The sequence below is a fragment of the Mytilus galloprovincialis genome, chromosome 10 (genome assembly GCF_965363235.1).
Source record: "Mytilus galloprovincialis chromosome 10, xbMytGall1.hap1.1, whole genome shotgun sequence".
Lineage (NCBI taxonomy): Eukaryota > Metazoa > Mollusca > Bivalvia > Mytilida > Mytilidae > Mytilus > Mytilus galloprovincialis.
The window spans coordinates 85,724,876-85,744,646 of record NC_134847.1 but is presented as its reverse complement, the minus strand read 5'-3'; the positions used below and the strand labels follow the sequence as shown (position 1 = coordinate 85,744,646).

At 31.3% G+C, this 19,771-nt stretch overlaps 1 protein-coding gene across 1 annotated transcript in view; it reads left to right on the top strand.

Annotated features, from left to right (window-relative positions):
• LOC143048678 (uncharacterized) overlaps positions 1–7,749 on the top strand; it is a 70,293-nt gene extending 62,544 nt beyond the window's left edge. The window contains exons 8-11 of the mRNA XM_076222484.1: positions 2,305–2,411; positions 3,206–3,347; positions 3,999–5,225; positions 5,756–7,749. Of these exons, the coding sequence (XP_076078599.1) occupies positions 2,305–2,411; positions 3,206–3,347; positions 3,999–5,225; positions 5,756–5,957 (1,678 nt within the window). The 3' untranslated portion in view covers positions 5,958–7,749. The remainder of the gene's footprint in view (positions 1–2,304; positions 2,412–3,205; positions 3,348–3,998; positions 5,226–5,755) is intronic.
• The last annotated feature ends 12,022 nt before the right edge of the window (positions 7,750–19,771 follow it).

The window sequence follows — 19,771 nt, the reverse complement described above, 5'->3', positions numbered from 1 at the left end:
AGGGGACAGGGAAACAAGCATTGAATATATGTGTCTTCCTTTAGTGTTAATAATGTTGTGGCTTTTTATTTAATTTTATTCTTATGAAAAAGACGCTTTAAATGTTTTTGGTTAAAAGTTTTGTAAAATGTGGTTTGAAGGGTGCATACATTTCATTGTATACGTAATGTATCAATGTAAACTAAAGTAGGCTGACAAATGTTGAAAACTTCTGGATTTATAATATATAATACTTTTGATACACACACTGAGTAAAGAGTAGGAACATTTGAAACCAACAAAAAATATAACAAATTGATAGATGAGTAAATAAATGATAATCAAAAATGATGAGTAACTATGACTAGAGTACTTTTTTCCACAAACTGGTCATTCATAAAAACTTCCTTACAACTTTTTCTCACGACTGATATTACACTACCCAATGAAATAGATGATAACCTGTCCTTTCTAATTAACCCTAGAACTAACATCCCTGTTGTCATGACGAGTATACAATTACAATATGTAGGTTACAACTGACAAATTAAGAAGATTTATGGCCATATCATACCTCATCCTGCGGTCTTCATCCATTTATTTCTGACCTCCTACATCTGAAGTTCCCACATATAAAATAACACACTGTGACTTGGCATTAAACAGGTAGTGGGTGGAATTTTGATTTTTAAACAAGTTGGTCAATTTATATTTTTAGTGAAAACAAACCTAAAAAAATACATAAATGTGTAACAGGAATGACCATAACTATTGGACAGCACAATAATAATAGTTACGGGTAATGGGTTAGTTATTCCATCATAAGTTCTTTTTTAATGGTTTTTTTTTTTATTTTTTTTTTCTAGTTTTTATATACAGTCAAATAGTTTGAAAATAGGTCAGGAATCTGTAGGTTCTGATAATTGTTTTGCCAGTTTGTTCCCATCTTTTAATGCTAGGAGTATTGTGAATTAAAACTAGTGATAATAAAAAGCTAGAGTATTTATATAGCTGTGTAAGATTTGGTGTCATAGTATGACTAAGTAAAGAGGTGCAATTTCAGTGTTATACTGACCTTGACCATGTTTTGTTGACCTTGATTATTTTGGTTTGTTATTTTATGACTATATCAATGTCATATCAATGAGTGGTGTCTTTATATGTATATTATGATGTTAAACAGATATATAATGTCATAGTGACTTTGCATTAACAAATATTAAAGGTACATCCCATACTTATGTACATATATAGATATAGATAAGATGATGTGGTATGCTTACTAATGAGACATCTATCCATAAGACTTGTTGTAGGCATATCCAACTATATGTTACAAATAAAACATCAGTTCATAGACGCAGACCTAAGCAAGCAAATTCCAATGGTTGAAAGCCATTACTAATCTGTTTCTTTGATATTTTGTAGTGTATTGCAGGATTTTTGCCGCTTGTGTGCATTTACCTGATATCCTTTCTTTTCTTATTTGTTTCAAACTTAAGACATAATAGGAAAATTTACGTGGGGTACAAACTTAGGACAAGTTGTGTGTCACATTGACTTCATCTTGTATTTTATTTGGACCCAAATGAATGCTTTAAATTCGTTCTGTAAAATTGAATACTAGAACAACATATTACCTCACACAGAATATGTAGATTTTGTTTTAACATGCAGTAAAGTTTATGCCACAACTATTTGAATCACATCCGGATCTGAATAGATATGTTTGTCTTGTCCCAGCGGAGCCATTTATCAAGCTTTACATCAACAACCCTTCATTGATCAAATCATCAGATATTAACAAAATATGCAGATTAAATGAAATCAAATGTAATTTAATTCACATTTTTACAATTTAGAATTCAGATTTGAGACCTCAGCATCATATTGATTACCAATTCTTTTATTTATTACGATTTTATAAAATTCTATTGATAGCTTTTGATTTTGATTTGAATTATATCTTGTTAAAATCTCTGGCAAACACTGATTTTTTTGATTTTTTTGAGTAAAATGAAGTATCTATATATGATCTTGCTCGTGTATTTCTTTGATGTTAGAAATATAATATTTTCATTATTATTCAATGATTTTTGTCAGTGCTAGATATATTTGATAGTAATATGAGACATTACACCATCATGGTACTCCTAGAAATTGTGGAAGATATAATTTAAAATGTATTGAAGGTTTCACTAACATAAATACACCAAAATATTTGAGACCTTGAAGAAACAAATGAATAAGATGAGGTTTTCATTTTCTGACAGAGTTTTTTTCAAATATGGAGCAAGATATATATTGATGTTATTTTTATTTCAGGGGTAAAATGATGTTTGGATTTTCTGACCGAGAGTTAGCTACAAAGTCTGGCTATGATCTGGTTCACCCTGATGATCTTAACTATTTTTCAGCAGCTCATCAAGAATGTAAGTTGAATAAGGCAGCGAAACACTTCAAATTCTCTCAGTGAAACAATCATCGTATTCCAAGTTAAAATTTCATCATGTTTTGTGTTGACTCATATTTAAAGGTTAAAATTAAATGTTCTATAACATTCAGTTTAATCTAATTCTCTTCTCTAATCATGATGCAAACCTTGCTTTAATCTTATGACCCATAGAATAAATATATATTTATGACATTTACCATATTTCTTTATTCATAAATATATACTGACATATACACAATGGATTACTGATTTGGTTCTCACGTAAAAAGTTTTAATCCACAATTTCTATAACATTTTATATAAGTTAAAGGTTACAAATGAAGGGTTGACTTTTTCCACACAGAAGATTGGAAAAAGAACCAGTTACAGAATTAAGTTTGCCATAAAAATAGAAAGATGAGATGTGGTAGAAAAAATAGCAGAATTCAAGGCAGTTGCAAACTTATAAATTCCTGCATCATTTTCAAGGTGTTAAACTTGATATTGCCCAGTTAAATAATAAAAAAAGGATTACTAGTTCAATGTTGAAGACTCGAGATTCATTATTATTTTTCATTACAGTAATTTTGATATATAATTTGAGGTATATAAAACAAGTTCACCATGGGCTCAGCATGCATGCAGTAATCGTGAAAAGCCAGAAGTCAAATATTTTAAGAAATGGATATTTTCCTCAATCCATGAACATTAATACCATGAAAATAAATCAATCCACAGTATATATATATATATGTGTTTGAGTATTTTTTTAACTGTTATTTTTTTTTTCAGTAATAAAGACAGGCAGTTCTGGACTGATAGCGTATCGATGGTTAACGAAAGAATTCCGCTGGATATGGTTACAGTCCAGTTGTAAAGTTATCTATAAAAACAGTAAACCAGACTTTGTAATCTGTACACACAGACAACTTACGTGAGTATACCAGCATCATGTATTAATTAACAATATTCAACTCCTAAGTATTTCTTGGTAATCTTTAAAAAAAGCATTTACCAAGGCCCATATATATTGAAAACACCCAATGGAATTCATTCTTTAAATTACATATTTTAAAACAGAACAGATATGCAAGCCAATAGATTACACATATGGCATAATAAAAAAATATGTTGTGTTGTACAGTACCAAAAAATCAATTGCAAATAGTCCTGGTAAATGGTGGAGTGCCTACCAATTGTACATTTTATTTATTTATAAAACTTCAATTTATTAAACTATTGACCAATCAGAATCAGTTGAATTTATTTTGATCCTACACAATGAAGTCAACCTTCAACAACTTTGAGATTTTTATAAATGGAAACAGATCAAATTACATGGAAGAAAATATGTAATAATAAAACACAGATTACAGATATAAGAATTAAGTAGAATTTTTTTTTTTGATTTTTGGTAAAAACAAGGTTTTTTGCTCCAAAGAAATATAACATGAAGAAAGTTAACATAACGGTCCACCAACTGAAGTAATTATTTTTTATAATCGATACTATGTCCTTCAATTTTTGGTTTCAAATCTCCATTGATTGTCATTTAGATATATATAAGGATGTTTGTCTATTTCAGTGATGACGAAGGACAGGATTTGTTCCACAAACGAGGAAATGAATTCAAATTACCCTATCCATTATTAGATTTAGATATATGTTCTGGTTTTGACTTTCCTAATGATGAAATGATGTCAAAAATGAAAAATGGAAAGCAAAAGAAACAGAAGAATCAGGGGGGTAGGGAATATTTACAATCCCCAGGGAGGAAAAGAAAGACAGGATGTAGAGATATTATTAATGGAATCAATGGTTTCAGTGGAAACTATCCACAATACGGGAACTTTGAAGGTAGTGACTTCAAACCAGAAATTCTCTATCCGTATCCACCCAATAATTTTGGGATGGAACCTGAAGTTTACCGTCCACATGGATATACTGGTTTCCCTGGGACCGTTTATCCATCTGCCGCGGATACTTATGGTTTCACAGAAGCTGAGAAGCATAGTTATGCTAATGGTTATTATCTGGACTCACATCGGAGACAGTATCAACATACGTTAGGTTACCATGGAAATGGTTATCCTGATTTAATGACACCTGCTAGTAAATATGGGTATGGGTTTGGGTGTGATAGTTATGGACTTGAACTTGCCAAAAAGGTTCATTACGGTGAGGATTTATCAAGACTTGACAACGATTTTAGAAAATATGCATATGAATATGGTAGTGACAGACTTCAACCTCGTCTGAATGGAAGTTTAGAACCAGTTGACCTTAGGTCATCATCAATGTACGGTAGTACTGGTTATGTGAATGGTGTTGATTCAATGGTCAGTCACGGGTCAGGGTACTCCTCATCATCTTTGATCAAACCTGAAATTATTCATGGACAAAGTTTGACTTCAAAAGAGACAAAAGTTATTTGCTCTACAAATGACCTTGGACAAAATGGTCAAGGTCTGACGATTCCTTTACAACATAATTCAGTGATAAAAAATAATACTAGTCCAAGATCAATTCAAAACTCACGGAACTCTGATCATGTGAATGGACACTTATCAAACAGTTACAATAACTCTGGACGTGGGAATGTGATAAGTAGTCCGGGCTCCTCGTGGAATCCTTGTCTGAAAAATTCCAGTCCTAATTCTACACCTCGGTCTGATCATAGCTGTAGTCCCAAGCAGAGTCATGGTAAATCTGATGGAGGGATGTTGTCTACAAGTAGTCCTGTAACAGGGGCCACCCAAGCATCAGTGATACACACACCTATACACTTAATGGACAGGTCACCTCCAAACAGGTAAAATATCTCAATATTTAGATCACTAAGAGAGTAGTTTTCTAAAGACATTTATTAGTTTCTTATATTTTTATGTTGCATTCAAATTATGATAATATGGTTTCCTAACATTGGTCCTGCTAAAAATTTCTTAACAGACCAATTTGTAGTCAAAATATTATTGAATGAAATAAATGCAAATGTAACAACAATGTTTATGAAAGGATGACAGAAAAATAACTCACAAACACTTACTCATAGTCCCTCATAAAACTAGCATCACAAATCATTAAAACATTTGGTGGAAAAACTGAAAACTGTGACCAAACACCACTTAGACAGACAGATAACTGAAAGACCTTCTGTAAAAATGTGACCATAGAAATCCACAACCTAACCAACAGCATGTATAGTAATACCAGACTTGGCTGTATTTTACCAGACACGTTTTACATTACATTAGTGGGTGTGAACAGAAGGGTTCACCTAGACTATGAGTACATGTAGTAACATCGACTTAGATATTTTTAATGTATAACTTTTTTCTGTAGGTCCTGTGAGAAACAGCCATTAGGTGGTATACCAGTTCCTGTTGTAAAAACATCACCATGGGTACAATACCACACGCCACACTCCTCTTACGGTGATCCTAAAGACTGGAATGTTCACAATGACCTCTATTCCTGTCATCAGAAGTCAAGGGGAATTATAGCGGACACCATGGCACATATCTCAAAAGTGACTATCCAGTGAATAGAAACATTACTGTTATACTTTGTGATATTGTGATTGTGTTTTAATACTCAGAGAGAATGACTTTGCCAAACCTGAAAAAGTCCCAAACATAGTAAAGTGCTGTTATATGTGGTACATGTAGTATTCACTATACATATTGCACTGTATGTGTAGGCTTGTCACACAAAATTGTGGTATATATAAATATATAATATGTAACAGTCACTCGTACATATTTCTCATTTATTTTGCCATTAATAAAATAGCCAGGCTATATTTTTGTTGTCAAAAAGATTAAAATATTACACAAGCTACTCAAATTTTTTCATTCGTAAAGTTAACACTCTTCATGATACAAACTAAATAAGTAATTTAATTATCAGTGTCCTATAGATCATGATTACACATGTAAGTAAAAGAAGGGAGAAATTTGTTCTATGTGATATAAAATGATAAATATGATTCTTTTGTATAGATTGAATCATAAAGATTCTTTTGGTTGTAAACACTGCATTTATTTTGAACATATTGGTGCATAAAGACATTGTCTATAGATGATATATGAATGTAAATAATAGTGTCATTTTGTAAATAATAATCATTTATAGAGCAAACAGGGTGTTACTCACTTTGTTTAAAAATACTGTTTTGTTGTTAATTGTTGTATGTTTTCTTGTTTAAGTTGAAGAAAAACTGGTCTGCTCAGAAGCTTTTTTTACACATACAAGGGCCTCTGTGGCCAAGTGGTCTAAATAGTTGAATTACTGAAACACTGGTTTGTCAACACAGATTGTGAGTTTGAAAAGGCAACTTGCAGGTGTAGTCATCTCCAATCTTAATTGACTAAGATTGTTTATTCTACTGCAGGTCAGGGTTATCTTCTGGCGCTCAGGCTTTCTACGCTGTGAAATTGAGCAATATTGCTGAAAGTGATGTTAAACACCAGTCAATCGATCAATAAATTTTTCATCTACAGTTAATAAACTCAAGTGTGAAAAGTGTATAAATATAAAGACTACTTATTAGACAACATTCTATCAAAAACCAATGGATCAGGATGTAATTAATTACATGTCAGCATGTAGTTTTTGAAATGTGCAAAGCAGTCTAATAATTCTGAAGGCATATTTCAGACAATTGTGATGACCTCTTTTTTCTACACTGTCATTTAATTTGCATTTATGTAAAAAGAAAACTTTAGCATACTGCACAATCTTTCACAATTACCTCACACGATTAAATATCTAAAATGTTTCTCTTTGGTTGCTATATTTCTAGGATCTAAGTATAAAATATGGAGCTCTACTGGTTCATTTTAATTTATTGTTTGGTGGTGAACTATGTTTTAAACTTTACTAGCACCAAAACAAAAGAAATTAAAAACTGAAAAGATGTGTCTTAGAAAACCATGAAAAGAACTATTTGATGTATATGCATATGTCAAATAGATCGATGTTCATGTATACTTTCACTAGTACTTGTATGCTAATGTTATATAGAATTCAATTATCATAGCAGAGTTCTAGTAATCCTTTCCCCCTATTTGTCCCTAAAGAAAATGAACTATAATTTCTATTGCAAAATACCAGAACTGAGCCAGTCATAGCAAAAGTCAGTAGTTATAACCTGTGAATAGTACTTTTAGAGAACTACAGCTTAAAGATAAGAATGTGTTTTACCTATAGTGAATCTCATTTTACTCCTTTTGTTACATGGTGTAATTTTTATGCTCTTTTTATTTATTGGTGCTTCATCATGTTAAAATCTATCATTTATTACATAAAATAAACAATTTATTAACAAAGAACAACTATTGTCTTACTTGTTTTTTAAAGACCAAAGACAGATAAACAGTCAAACTGTATCAATTCAGTCAAAGCCTGCTGGAGTAAAATATTTCATTTCATTCTTATTTCCAAGAAAAATAGAAATTTCATGGATACTTTAATGGTTATTTGTGACATTTTCTGCGTACCAACAGAAGTAGACATATAATTTGTTGGATATCTTAGTTAATATCACATCTTTTCCTTGAAATACATTAGAGTAACAACTCTACAGAAAGTAACGGATTCACAGCATATTCATGATGCATTGTTAATCAAAAATGAGTTAGGTGTATGAATTTATACATCCAACCAATTGTATTATTATACCTTAAATATTTTATAAATAATTCTATTGGGTATTAAGTTACATGATTCAGTTAAATTTCATTTAAATTCAAGAAAGGACAAATAACCCTAAAAACTAAAATGACAAATATACCGAACTCCTAGGCAAATACAAAACGGATAGTCCGTAATCAAATGACAAAATCAAAAGCTCAAACACATCATACAAATGGATAACAACCGTCATATTCCTGACTTGGTAAAGGCATTGCTTTTATGTAGAAATGGTGAAATAAACATATTTTTATAGCTAGTAAACCTCTAACTTGTATCAGTCATATAAAATTCCATTATATGACAACGATTTTTTAACAAAGCAAACGGACACAATATGTAAAAATGTCAAAAATCGATTGACAGCAGTCAACATTGGGTTATAATCTTAATCATTATAAAACAAACAAATATGTAGACAAAGCACATTAGCCAAAATTTAAGACAAAAATATAAAAATGTAGAGTTGTCTCATTGGCACTCAAACCACATCTTCTCATATCTATAAACAGTAAAAGTAATATTTATAAAGACAAACAAAATAATATTATAAACACGTTACTAAGAAGATACACAATGTAAGTAACCATAATCTATTCAAGACCATCATGTATTATTTGTGAAGTAGATACATAATATTGATCAATAATGGCTTGGTACCTTCCGATTAAGTTGTTTTAGAAAATGTGACGAGGTTAAACATGCTAGTGGGATCCCACATCTCCCCTAATTTGAGACAGTGGTGTAGATAGTTATCAAAGGTAATAGGATTATAATGTAACTACCACAAAAGAATCATTTGAAAAAGGCTTAAATCAGTAAATTAAAAGCAAACTAAATATTACTAGTATGTTATATGCATACACATATTCATGGATCTACAATCTGTCCATACCTGTAACTTGGCATTGCACAAGGTCATGTTTTTCTCTGGCTGTTTATGACGTTTTTACACTAAATCCATTGGATGTTGGATGTGTACGGATTGATAGTTTAGTCTTAGTTGCATGATTTTTTTATTAGTTGTTAGTGGCTTTGAACTAGCTGTCAGATAACTGCGAGTACTCTCAGATCTGTTCATTGTGTCTTTTTGTGTCGGGATGTATAAGTACCGGACCACGTCCACTTGTATTTTTGTCCTTCTGATGAGTTAAGCCTTTTTCAACTGATTTTTATAGTCCGTTCTTATGTTGTACTGTTATACCACTGTCCCAGGTTAGGGGGAGGGTTGGGATCCCGCTAACATGTTTAACCCTGCCACATTATTTATGTATGTGCCTGTCCCAAGTCAGGAGCCTGTAATTCCGTGGTTGTCGTTTGTTTATGTGTTACATATTTGTTTTTCGTTCATTTTTTTGTACATAAATAAGGCCGTTAGTTTTCTCGTTTGAATTGTTTTACATTGTCTTATCAGGGCCTTTTATAGCTGACTATGCGGTATGGGCTTTGCTCATTGTTGAAGGCCGTACGGTGACCTATAGTTGTTAATTTCTGTGTCATTTTGGTCTTTTGTGGATAGTTGTCTCATTGGCAATCATACCACATCTTCTTTTTTATATTAAATCAGCATATCTACACAAATAGAAATGATTCTAACAAAACATAAAGTGGGCGTCGACGGGTACTTATACATCCACACAACAGAAAAAAAATCACAGATACTGACAGCTAGTTAAACGTCAATCACATTGAAAAGTATTCTATATTTATAAGTATCACACACTATGTGAATAAAAACATTTCATATTCAGTAAAATATTTGAAATTGCAATATGTTTGTAGGAAGGGGAGATAATCGCTTTTTGGTTTCAAAAAGTCTTTATTCAAAAGAATAGTATTTTAGGTTATCTCCCCAAGGAAGCATATTGTTATTTCATACATATTTTACTGAATATGAAATGTTTTTATTCACATAATGTGTGATACTTATAAATATAGAATACTTTTCGAAAGAAAAACTCTATAAAAGCTTAGTTTTGACATTTTTATAGCAATTCAAAATAAAACAGTTCACCTTTAGTATGGTAATGGCTGTAATATAACTATACAGATTGATAGACTAATTTAGGAATTACATCAATACAGTGGAGTTACAGACTTATAGGATTGTAAGTATGATTTATTTTATCACTTTGCACTTTCACATTTTGGCTGAACAGTTTGTTCAAATTTTTGACCAGTTGAACAATTTGATTTAATAAAACAAATTGCAATTGGGTCAAAATTTTGAATGAGTTGCAATTGGTGAATAGCAACACTAACAGTCAAGTCACTGTAATTAGCTTTTATTCTGCATGTGCTTTCTATGTATTAATGCATATATGTGCTGTCTGTCTGTATGTGTGTATGTATTGTGTTGTATATGTATCTGATGTTATTATATAGATATTGGAAGATGTGGTGTGAGTGCCAATGAGACAACTCTCCATCCAAATAACAATTTATAAAAGTAAACCATTATAGGTCAATGTACGGCCTTCAACACGGAGCCTTGGCTCACAAAGAAAAACAAGCTTTTAAGGGCACCAACATTGTTAGTGTAAAACCGTTCAAACGGGAAAACAAACGGTCTAATCTATATAAAAAAAACGAGAAACGAGAAACACGTATAAATTACATAAACAAACGACAACTACTGTACAACAGATTCCTGACTTAGGACAGGGGCAAACATTTGCAGCGGGATTAAACGTTTTCATGTATGTTTTGTTTATTAATATCAGTCGATTTAAAGAGCTCATGTTCATTGTTATTGTGTATATATGCAACCCGACTTTTAATAAAAAATTACTTTTTACTTTCCTTTAACTATTATGCAAATTTGGATGCTGGGTGTCCTCGCTATGTAGAAGACCCATTGGTGGACTTTGTTTTTTTTTTTTGCTGTTTGAACGGGTTGTTGTCTCTTCCGTTCTCAATTTTATAGAGCATGACACAAAATAATCCTTACTTAATTTGAAGACCATCTGCAAAAAAACTGATTAAATGCTATCCTGTATTTAAAAAAAAAAGTAAGCATTTGACTAGAATTCACCAACTTTTGTTATTTCTGGTATGTCCATCCGTTTTCTTCATATTTGGGTGTTATACGCGTGTTCCCTTGTGTATCACAAGCCTGGTAGTCAATTTCACATAACAATATTAACATGGTTGTGTCCTATGGAAAATATTTTGTGCAGAGGTCTTACTTGTATAAAGGTATGTTTAACATCTGTCTGACAAATAAGCCAACCGAAAGTTAAAATGAACTGTGCATTTAAACTTGTTCTGTATTTGGCAAAACCTTTCGGAATGTTGTATCCTCTACCAAGTTTCGTTCTTTATTTGGCCTTTTTTACAATTTTTTTTCGAACACTGATGAGTCTTTTGTAGGTGAAATGTGCGTCTGGGGTATATATTTTAAATCCTAGTATCTATATGATGAGATCATTTGTAACCACTGGGTCAATACCACTGTTGATGGAGGTTTCTATCCCGAGAATATCACCAGACCAGTAATTAGCACTTACATGTTGAGACATCATTGATATCGTCATAATTATAAACAAATTATTCACAAAACTTCGAAATGCTAATCATTTTCTTCTCAAGGAATATAATTTATTCACGCTTTACTGATGAGTCTTTTGTGGCGTTACAATTTTAATCCTGGTATCTACACATGCATGTATCAAGCAAAAGGAAGAGTGTACTGGCAATAAATTCATCATAGATACCAGGACCGAACTTAAGTATTTGCGCCAGACGAGCGTTTCGTCTACAAAAGACCCATCAGTGACGCTCGAATCAAAAAATGTCAAAAGGCCAAATGCAAAGTACGAAGTTGGAGAGCACCGAGAACCAAAAGTTCCTGATGAAGAAAAGCCCCAGTATCTCAATAATTCAAAGTTCCACTAACAGTCAATTTACAAAAGTTTGTATACCTGCAATCTTTATTTATGTATCATGCAAAAAAGGAGAGTGAACTGAAAAAAAATGTATACATGCAATCTTTATTTTCTTGAGTTATCTATTTAAATACATGCGCTATGATTATTATATAAATATATATCTGCCTTGAAAACAATTAAATAATATACTGAGGTTTGACCTATCCATTTGTATGACTGTCTTTGTTTAAGTTTTAGCTTTACTGTCTATCCTCTGTTACTGTTGTAAATATAAAATTTTAATCCTGGTATCTATGACGAGTTTATTTACAACCACTGGGTCGATGCCATTGTTGGTGAAGTTTTAATTCCCCGAGGGTATCACCAGCCAAGTAGTCAGTTATCATAGATATGTTCATAATCATAAATCAACTGTTTGCAAATTTGAATTTTTGAAATAATAAAGCTTTTCAACCTTTAGGAGTAGAATACCTTAGCTGTATTTGGCACAACTCTTAAAGATTTCAATGCTCTTCAACTTCGTACTTTATTTGGACTTTTTAACGTGTTTTATTCGAGCGTCACTGGTTTGTCTTTTGTAGACGAAACGCGCGTCTGGCGTAAATATAAAATTTTAACCCTGGTATCAATGATGAATTTATTTACTACTTTATTCATATATATATAGTTGGTTTTTGTTATTTGTAAAACACTATCATTAGGGGAATACAAATTGGCGATACAAAATTTGCTTGTTTGTAAAAATGTGTTAGATAAAAACTCACTAAATATAATATACCTGGCTTATGATTAAGTTTGGTGTTTCTTCTATAGTAGACTCATCGAAATTTAAGTAATACCCCAATACATTAAGGCGACAAAAGTTTACAACAGGTACCCTTATAAATTAAGGCGACAAGGGGCAATGATTTACAACAGGTGCCCCAATACATTAAGGACTGGGGACAATAATTTACAACAGTTGTTTGAGTGTTTGATTTTGCCATTTGATAACTTACAACTAAGTACAACTATAATTTGCCAGGACAATGAAATCTGTATTTATATTCATAGTGTACGGGGTAAGGCATCGCATGTGCGCTCAAAACGTTAATGTCTCATTAGTTGTAGTTCAAATTGATATGAGGGAAATATTTTAAAATCATAAGCGCAAGACCGCAGTTTTAACATCGTTTTGCTTGATAAAACACGCGTGAATTATCAATTTTCAATCCACGCTTCATTCTTAAAAATTCACCGCTTGACAGAATTTTCATCAACGTCATTCGCTTCGTACGTTTCAGTTTTTCACCATAGACATGTAAAGTCGGGCGAAAACTAATGGAAATTACCAGATTTTTTTTACTTGAGTTTATTCCCTATTTTAACATTTCTGAGAGTAACTATTATCTGATGGCCACCAAGTTTCGTGCATTTCTCATAATTTCTTGTATGGAAGATATAGAAGTCATTACTCTTGAAATCAGAATGTAAAATAAAGATGTATATTGTATTTGTTTCTTAAATGTTAGGAGATGTCTATTATTTTATTTACTGGAACATCTTTATACATTTGTTTCTGAATATAATATTTTTCAGTATTAGACCCTGCTACTGGCTGTTGGCAGATTATTATGTATAACCTGATTCAGATATCGCTTGTAAAAGCTATCAGAAGACCTTTACTGATAAGGAAGTCAATTGTTTTATTATCATATCATAGTTACGGATTTTAAGTAAACCTTAAATTTAAAAACATAAGGTCGACTCAAAGGGAAAATAATTATGATTATACATTGTCCAAACTTTAACATTTACCCTTCGTTGTCAAACAATGTATTACAAAGGTTACTTCCCTTTTCCGACCTGTTATATAAATAATTGTTTGGAATGCAATATATACATGACTGAAACTCACCTATTCATTTCTAATGGTAAGCGATATTTGCATATCGGTTTTAAAGGGGACTAACTCATTATTATGTTTCTCTTCCAAATTAAACATGCTTATTCGATCAGACAGGTTTAAATACAATGTGATAAGCAGTAGATAAATATTCAAGTTTATTCGACTAATTGTCATTTTGTTGTGTATTTTAATAATAATTGAATGACTTTCTAACTTAGATCTTTAAATTATAGAATATCTATTCATATATATACTATACATTTAAATCTACAAAGCATACCTATTTATGGTTATTTCTATGTCGTTTGTAATATCTATTTTTTATAACTAGATATACATATATAGGAAGAGGATACACATTTTAATATGATAATATTTTTAATCTAGGTAAAATAGTGTACATACTATATTGATTTGTATTATACCACTTCGATAAATTTTAAGAGGTAAACAAATCCTTATTATGCATGTTTTTTCACTAGATGCAAATTTGGATTTGATACCGGCATGAATTGTTATTTTTATTACGATTTCATAACTCTTTTCTCATAATTTGAAACAAGTGCCAATAAAAGAGGTACAGAATAAGAAACCTTAATATATGGTTATATTTATAGATTAACTGTTTACAAAATTTGGATTTTTTGAAAAACTAAGGCTTTTCTACCTCAGGCATAGATTACCTTAGCTGTATTTGACAAAACTTTAAGAAATGTTGGTCTTCAATGCTCTTTAACTTCGTACTTTATTTGGCCTTTTTAACTTTTTTGGATTCGAGCGTAACTGATGAGTCTTTTGTAGACGAAACGCGCGTCTGGCGTATACAAAATTTAGTCCTGGTATCTATGATGAGTTTATTTACAACCACTGAGTCGATGCTACTACTGGTGGAGATTTATTTCCCCGAGGGTATCACCAGCCAACACTTTTTGTGCTGACATGAATTATCATTGATATGGTTATATTTATAAATTAACTGTTTACAAAATTTTGAATGTTTGTAAAACTAAGGCTTTTCTAACTCAGGCATATATTACCTTAGCTGTATTTCGCAAACAAATAATGAATGTTGGTGCTCAATGCTCTCCAACTTCGTACCTTATTTGGCTTTTTTAACTTTTTTTTTATTCGAGCGTCACTGATGAGTCTTTTGTAGCCGAAACGCGCGTCTGGCGTATATACATAGTTATCAAAGGTAATAGGGTATATACAAAATTTAGTCCTGGTATCTATGATGAGTTTATTTAGAGAGTCGCTTTTTTCACTTAGGTAAATAAATTTGTTACTTGGAAATGATTTACTCAAGTTAAGAGAATGCTATTGTCTGCTCTATGGTCGGGTTGTCGTCGCTTTGACACGTTCCCCAAAGTTTCCTTTCTCAATTTTAAGATTGTATTATCATACTATGCAACATTAATATAGTAATCTTTATTCTATCAAAAATAATCAGTTAAAAGACATTTTTACAATATCTCGATCTTTACTGTGTATCAATTTCCACAATAAAGATAGAACGGAGCATAGACACACCCCAAGATCAGCTTATAAAAACAAAATTGTTATTTGGATGGAGAGTTGTCTCATTGGCACTCACACCACATCTTCCCATTTCTAAAAGAAATCCAAATCCAATTTAAACTTTTACACTCGACTTTATTTTAACTGCTTGTTTCAACATATCCGAATGCATGTATAACATCCTAATTTGTTATCTATTATGAACTCAAAAAGTAGCGGCGGGGTGCCTTGACAAAGTAGCGGCTGGGTGCCTTGACAGGAACATTAACCCCTGTTATGCAATTAATACATGTATATAATGAAGAAAACAACACATTTAGTGGGTGCTTGTAGAAATATAGCCGTGTGCATTAACATTCCGGCCTCTTTTGTCATGCATGTTTGTTTCTGCTATAGGATATCTCTAAAAATTTAATTATATGTATGCTTATTAAGATCTTATCCGGATTGTACCAACATTTGATTTTATACATTAAATTCGCAATATTCTACTATAAGTTTTAAATACAGCTAGCGACTTTTCCTAGAACTTATCGAGATACTTTATTTTGAAAAAATGGTAAATATCATAAGGTTCTTGTCATAATTTAAGTGACTGACAAATGTATTTTACTCCTTCAGCATTTTTGTTTTTGTTTGTTTTTAATACTTGAGCGAATACATTACTCACAAGTTTCCATGATAACATTCAATTTAATTTGACATAACTAAATATCATTTCAAAGACATAACTTTGCAATTGTTCTTGTTTTATAAATAAAAACAAGGCATGTTTTATAAAGAATCTTATAGTTATCTAACAAGACCAATATTAAAAAGGCTTGATTATTTTTTATATATATATTGTATAGAAATACATTACCGCTAATTTCACCCAACCCTTATTTGTACCTGATTATATGTATAACTGACAAACTATTAAGAAAGATAATTGACTAACATGGGACTTCCTATTGTACTCGGTTTATGTTTCAATAATAACAAGAATAGTTAAAATATAATTTTCTTAATCAAATTTAATTACAGAATACTCTGTGTAAAACTACGAAGTTATAAGTTTACCCTCAAATGGAAAGTCATTATGTCATTATAACAGCTACTCACAACTTTATAATTAACAATTGTCTGCATTCGGAGTGCTTTTTGATATTTCATTTACTAGATGCACAATTAAATCAAAAACACTATGAGACATATCAACAATTCTTTACAAAGGTCAACTTATTTGGATTCGACGGCACTGACAATTGTTTTTTAGACGAAACGCACGTCTGGCCCAAATACAAAATTTCAATCCTGATATCTATGACGAGTTTATTTATATACAAAGGGTATTGGAAGCTTAGTCTAAAACAGTTTATATTTTATTACCTGAATATCTTTAGTTATATTTATGATCTAGAGAAGCAAAATGTAGGCGATTGATACTTTCAACCATGTGCACATACCGTTTATTGGTACCAACATTACCTGCGTGCTGTTCATCACCAGTGACGCCAACATGGCTGAGGTAAATTATACCAAAGATGCCAAATCCTTACAGTATGGAGAACTATTCTATTTTAAAAGTCAAGATATTCACAGAGCAATTTTTTTTTGCTCTTTTCTATATATTTTACACTTGGATAACATATATATGTATATAGGTTTACCTTGTAGAAACGAAACCTTAGTTCTTTTTTTATACAAAAACCAACCAATTTAAAGTATATCAAAAAAAAAAGAACTAAGATTCTACCCTGTCGATCTTAGTTGAAAATTTGTAATCGTCTTCTTTTATTTAGTGACCTTAAGCATTCAGAAAAAATGACCCTAAGATGATACCGTCAATGACTACAATACTGCCAAATGTTGAAATATTGCACCATTTGACAATTATTTAGCATTTTCCCTTCTTTTTGACAATCTAAATTAGTAAACAAACGATTCTGTCGCATCTAATGGTAATTTCGACAGCTGCCATCACATTTTGTGATCGTCTAACTTTCCGCACGCGAGGTAAATCCCAGAGATGCAAAGCATGAATTCACTGTTCGTTCTTCGCACGCAATCGTTAATATGTGTATAATAACTTGTTACAATGTATTGGTACCGGCTTCGCTCAGGGAACACTAAGAAAATTAAGTTGCAAAAGAAATAAAATGAAAAATGAATAAAGTTATTTTGCGGTGGTAATATTCGAATTTGTTGTCTTGGAAATGTTCATTTGTCGTCTGAGGAACATTGTTCAAATTGACAATAATAAGAGAGATTACGAAAATGTTTCATTACTGCTCGCCACATGAGAAAAGTAAACAATTTATAAAGGAATACAGAATATTAATTAATCTTTTTTCAAATTTGTACTTGGAAATTTATTGCTATTTTTGGTAGAATAAGACCTTTCGTTAAATGATAAAATTGATGTAATGCAAAAGAAATCATATTTTATTTCAAAATACATGCACTCTAACAGATAAAATGGAAAATGCTTGTTCAATTGTATTATCTTGAAACAAACATTTCGATTTTACTAATTTCAGAGAATTCACAAAATGACTCAGTAAATTAAGAAAAAAGAACTTACAGTTTGTATGATATTTACGGTGATTGATTTGCCATTTGATGCTTGTCTAGCAGCAACTATGTAATGACAATCAAGACCAGAAAAAAGTTTTCAAAAAGTATAATAGGTATGTTTAAAACCGGCGGGTTTATTAGACCAAAAGACAAAACATCTTGTGATTCCTTTTAAAAGATGTTAAAATACAATTTATAAAAGCCCCACCGACAGATAAAAAAGACAAAGTAAAGTCAATGTAACAAGCATTTAAATTAAAAATGTAAATCAACGTTTTACTGAAATCTTACTGATATATGGTTGAAACTGCAGTTGTAACACATTTGTTGCTATACTAGGTCTTCCTAAAATGAAATTTGGAAATGACGTTTGGAACTCGCAGACTAGGCAACTTTAAAAACACAGGGTACTATGCATTTGAAAGCTGCTTAAAGTTCGACAAGTAATAATCAATACATGTTTATATTTATTCTTTATACATGTATATAAATGCAGATACGATGTAATTTTCAAATAGCAATAAACTCATGTCCCTCCGAATGAAAAAAAAACCCTTATCATGGATAAACTCCTCACATATACTAGGATTCAAACTTTGTATCCTGGTCACACTTTTCGTTAATGAAAGACTCATCAGTGAAACTCGAATAAAAAATTTGAAAAAGGCCAAATTAAGTACAAAATGGAAAAGCATTGAGGACCCAAAATTCCGAAAGACGTTGTCAAGTACAGATCAAGTCCATTAAATCATAGACTAGGCCAATAACAATGAGTTTTATGGTATATATTGTATAACAGATTAAAAACAAAATAAAGTACAAAGTTGAAGAGTATTAAGGACTCAAGATTCCGAACGGCCCTGCCAAATTTTGATTATGTCCATCTATTCCGTAGGTATGACAATAATAAGCGTTTTTTCTGCAGTTCTCGTAGACTATGCAACAATCTTAAACATATCAAATAAAAGTTATTTTTCATATAATGTTACCATTGAAATAGTCAGCATTACTAAACACAGTCAGCTAACGTTATTGATAATAAAAAATAATTTTAATTAAAGGAAATCTTAGCTAATACAATTTCAAATATTATAAGATCATGTTTCTGTCAGAGTTGAAATTGATGTATTTCTCCCACCTGTCAATATTTGGTTCCAGAACCAAACCAAGTGTAAAACAATGTGATTTATGTATTTCTAGGGTAGAACTGTGAATACTACATTTTTTATATGTACATATGACAGATTATTCTTTGTTTAAAAACACCACAAAATCAAGATAATCTATTGTATTCCAAATCTTCATGTAGAAACGTAAGGAAATGGATTGTGTCATGTATAGGGTCATTACATAAAACTAACCAGGCGGAATCACTTACAAGTTCGCATGAGTACAATTTTACAAGATTCATTGACATAAAAACATACAACATCTCAATTAAAATTACTGCAGTTTTCAGTAATACAAAAGCAATTATACCGAACGATTATGATAGGAAAACATTTTTTACACAATGTTTGGTTTAAGTTATAGAGCTATTGAAAAGGGGTTGGTTAAATGATAAGTAAAATGTCGAAGGTTAATCTTGACGTGAAACCTTATAGCATATGATTGGATGAAAATTTCACAAAGGCTCTGTTACAGTTATCATCCAGAAATATCATCATTGAAATCAACCATTTCTTACACCTAAGTATAATTCAATGACCTTGCATGGAAAATCTGACATTTAACACAACGCCTTCTCAGTTATTATTTGTAATATTATTTGTATAGTTGTTGTTGATTTTGATTTGCTTTTTGAAATAT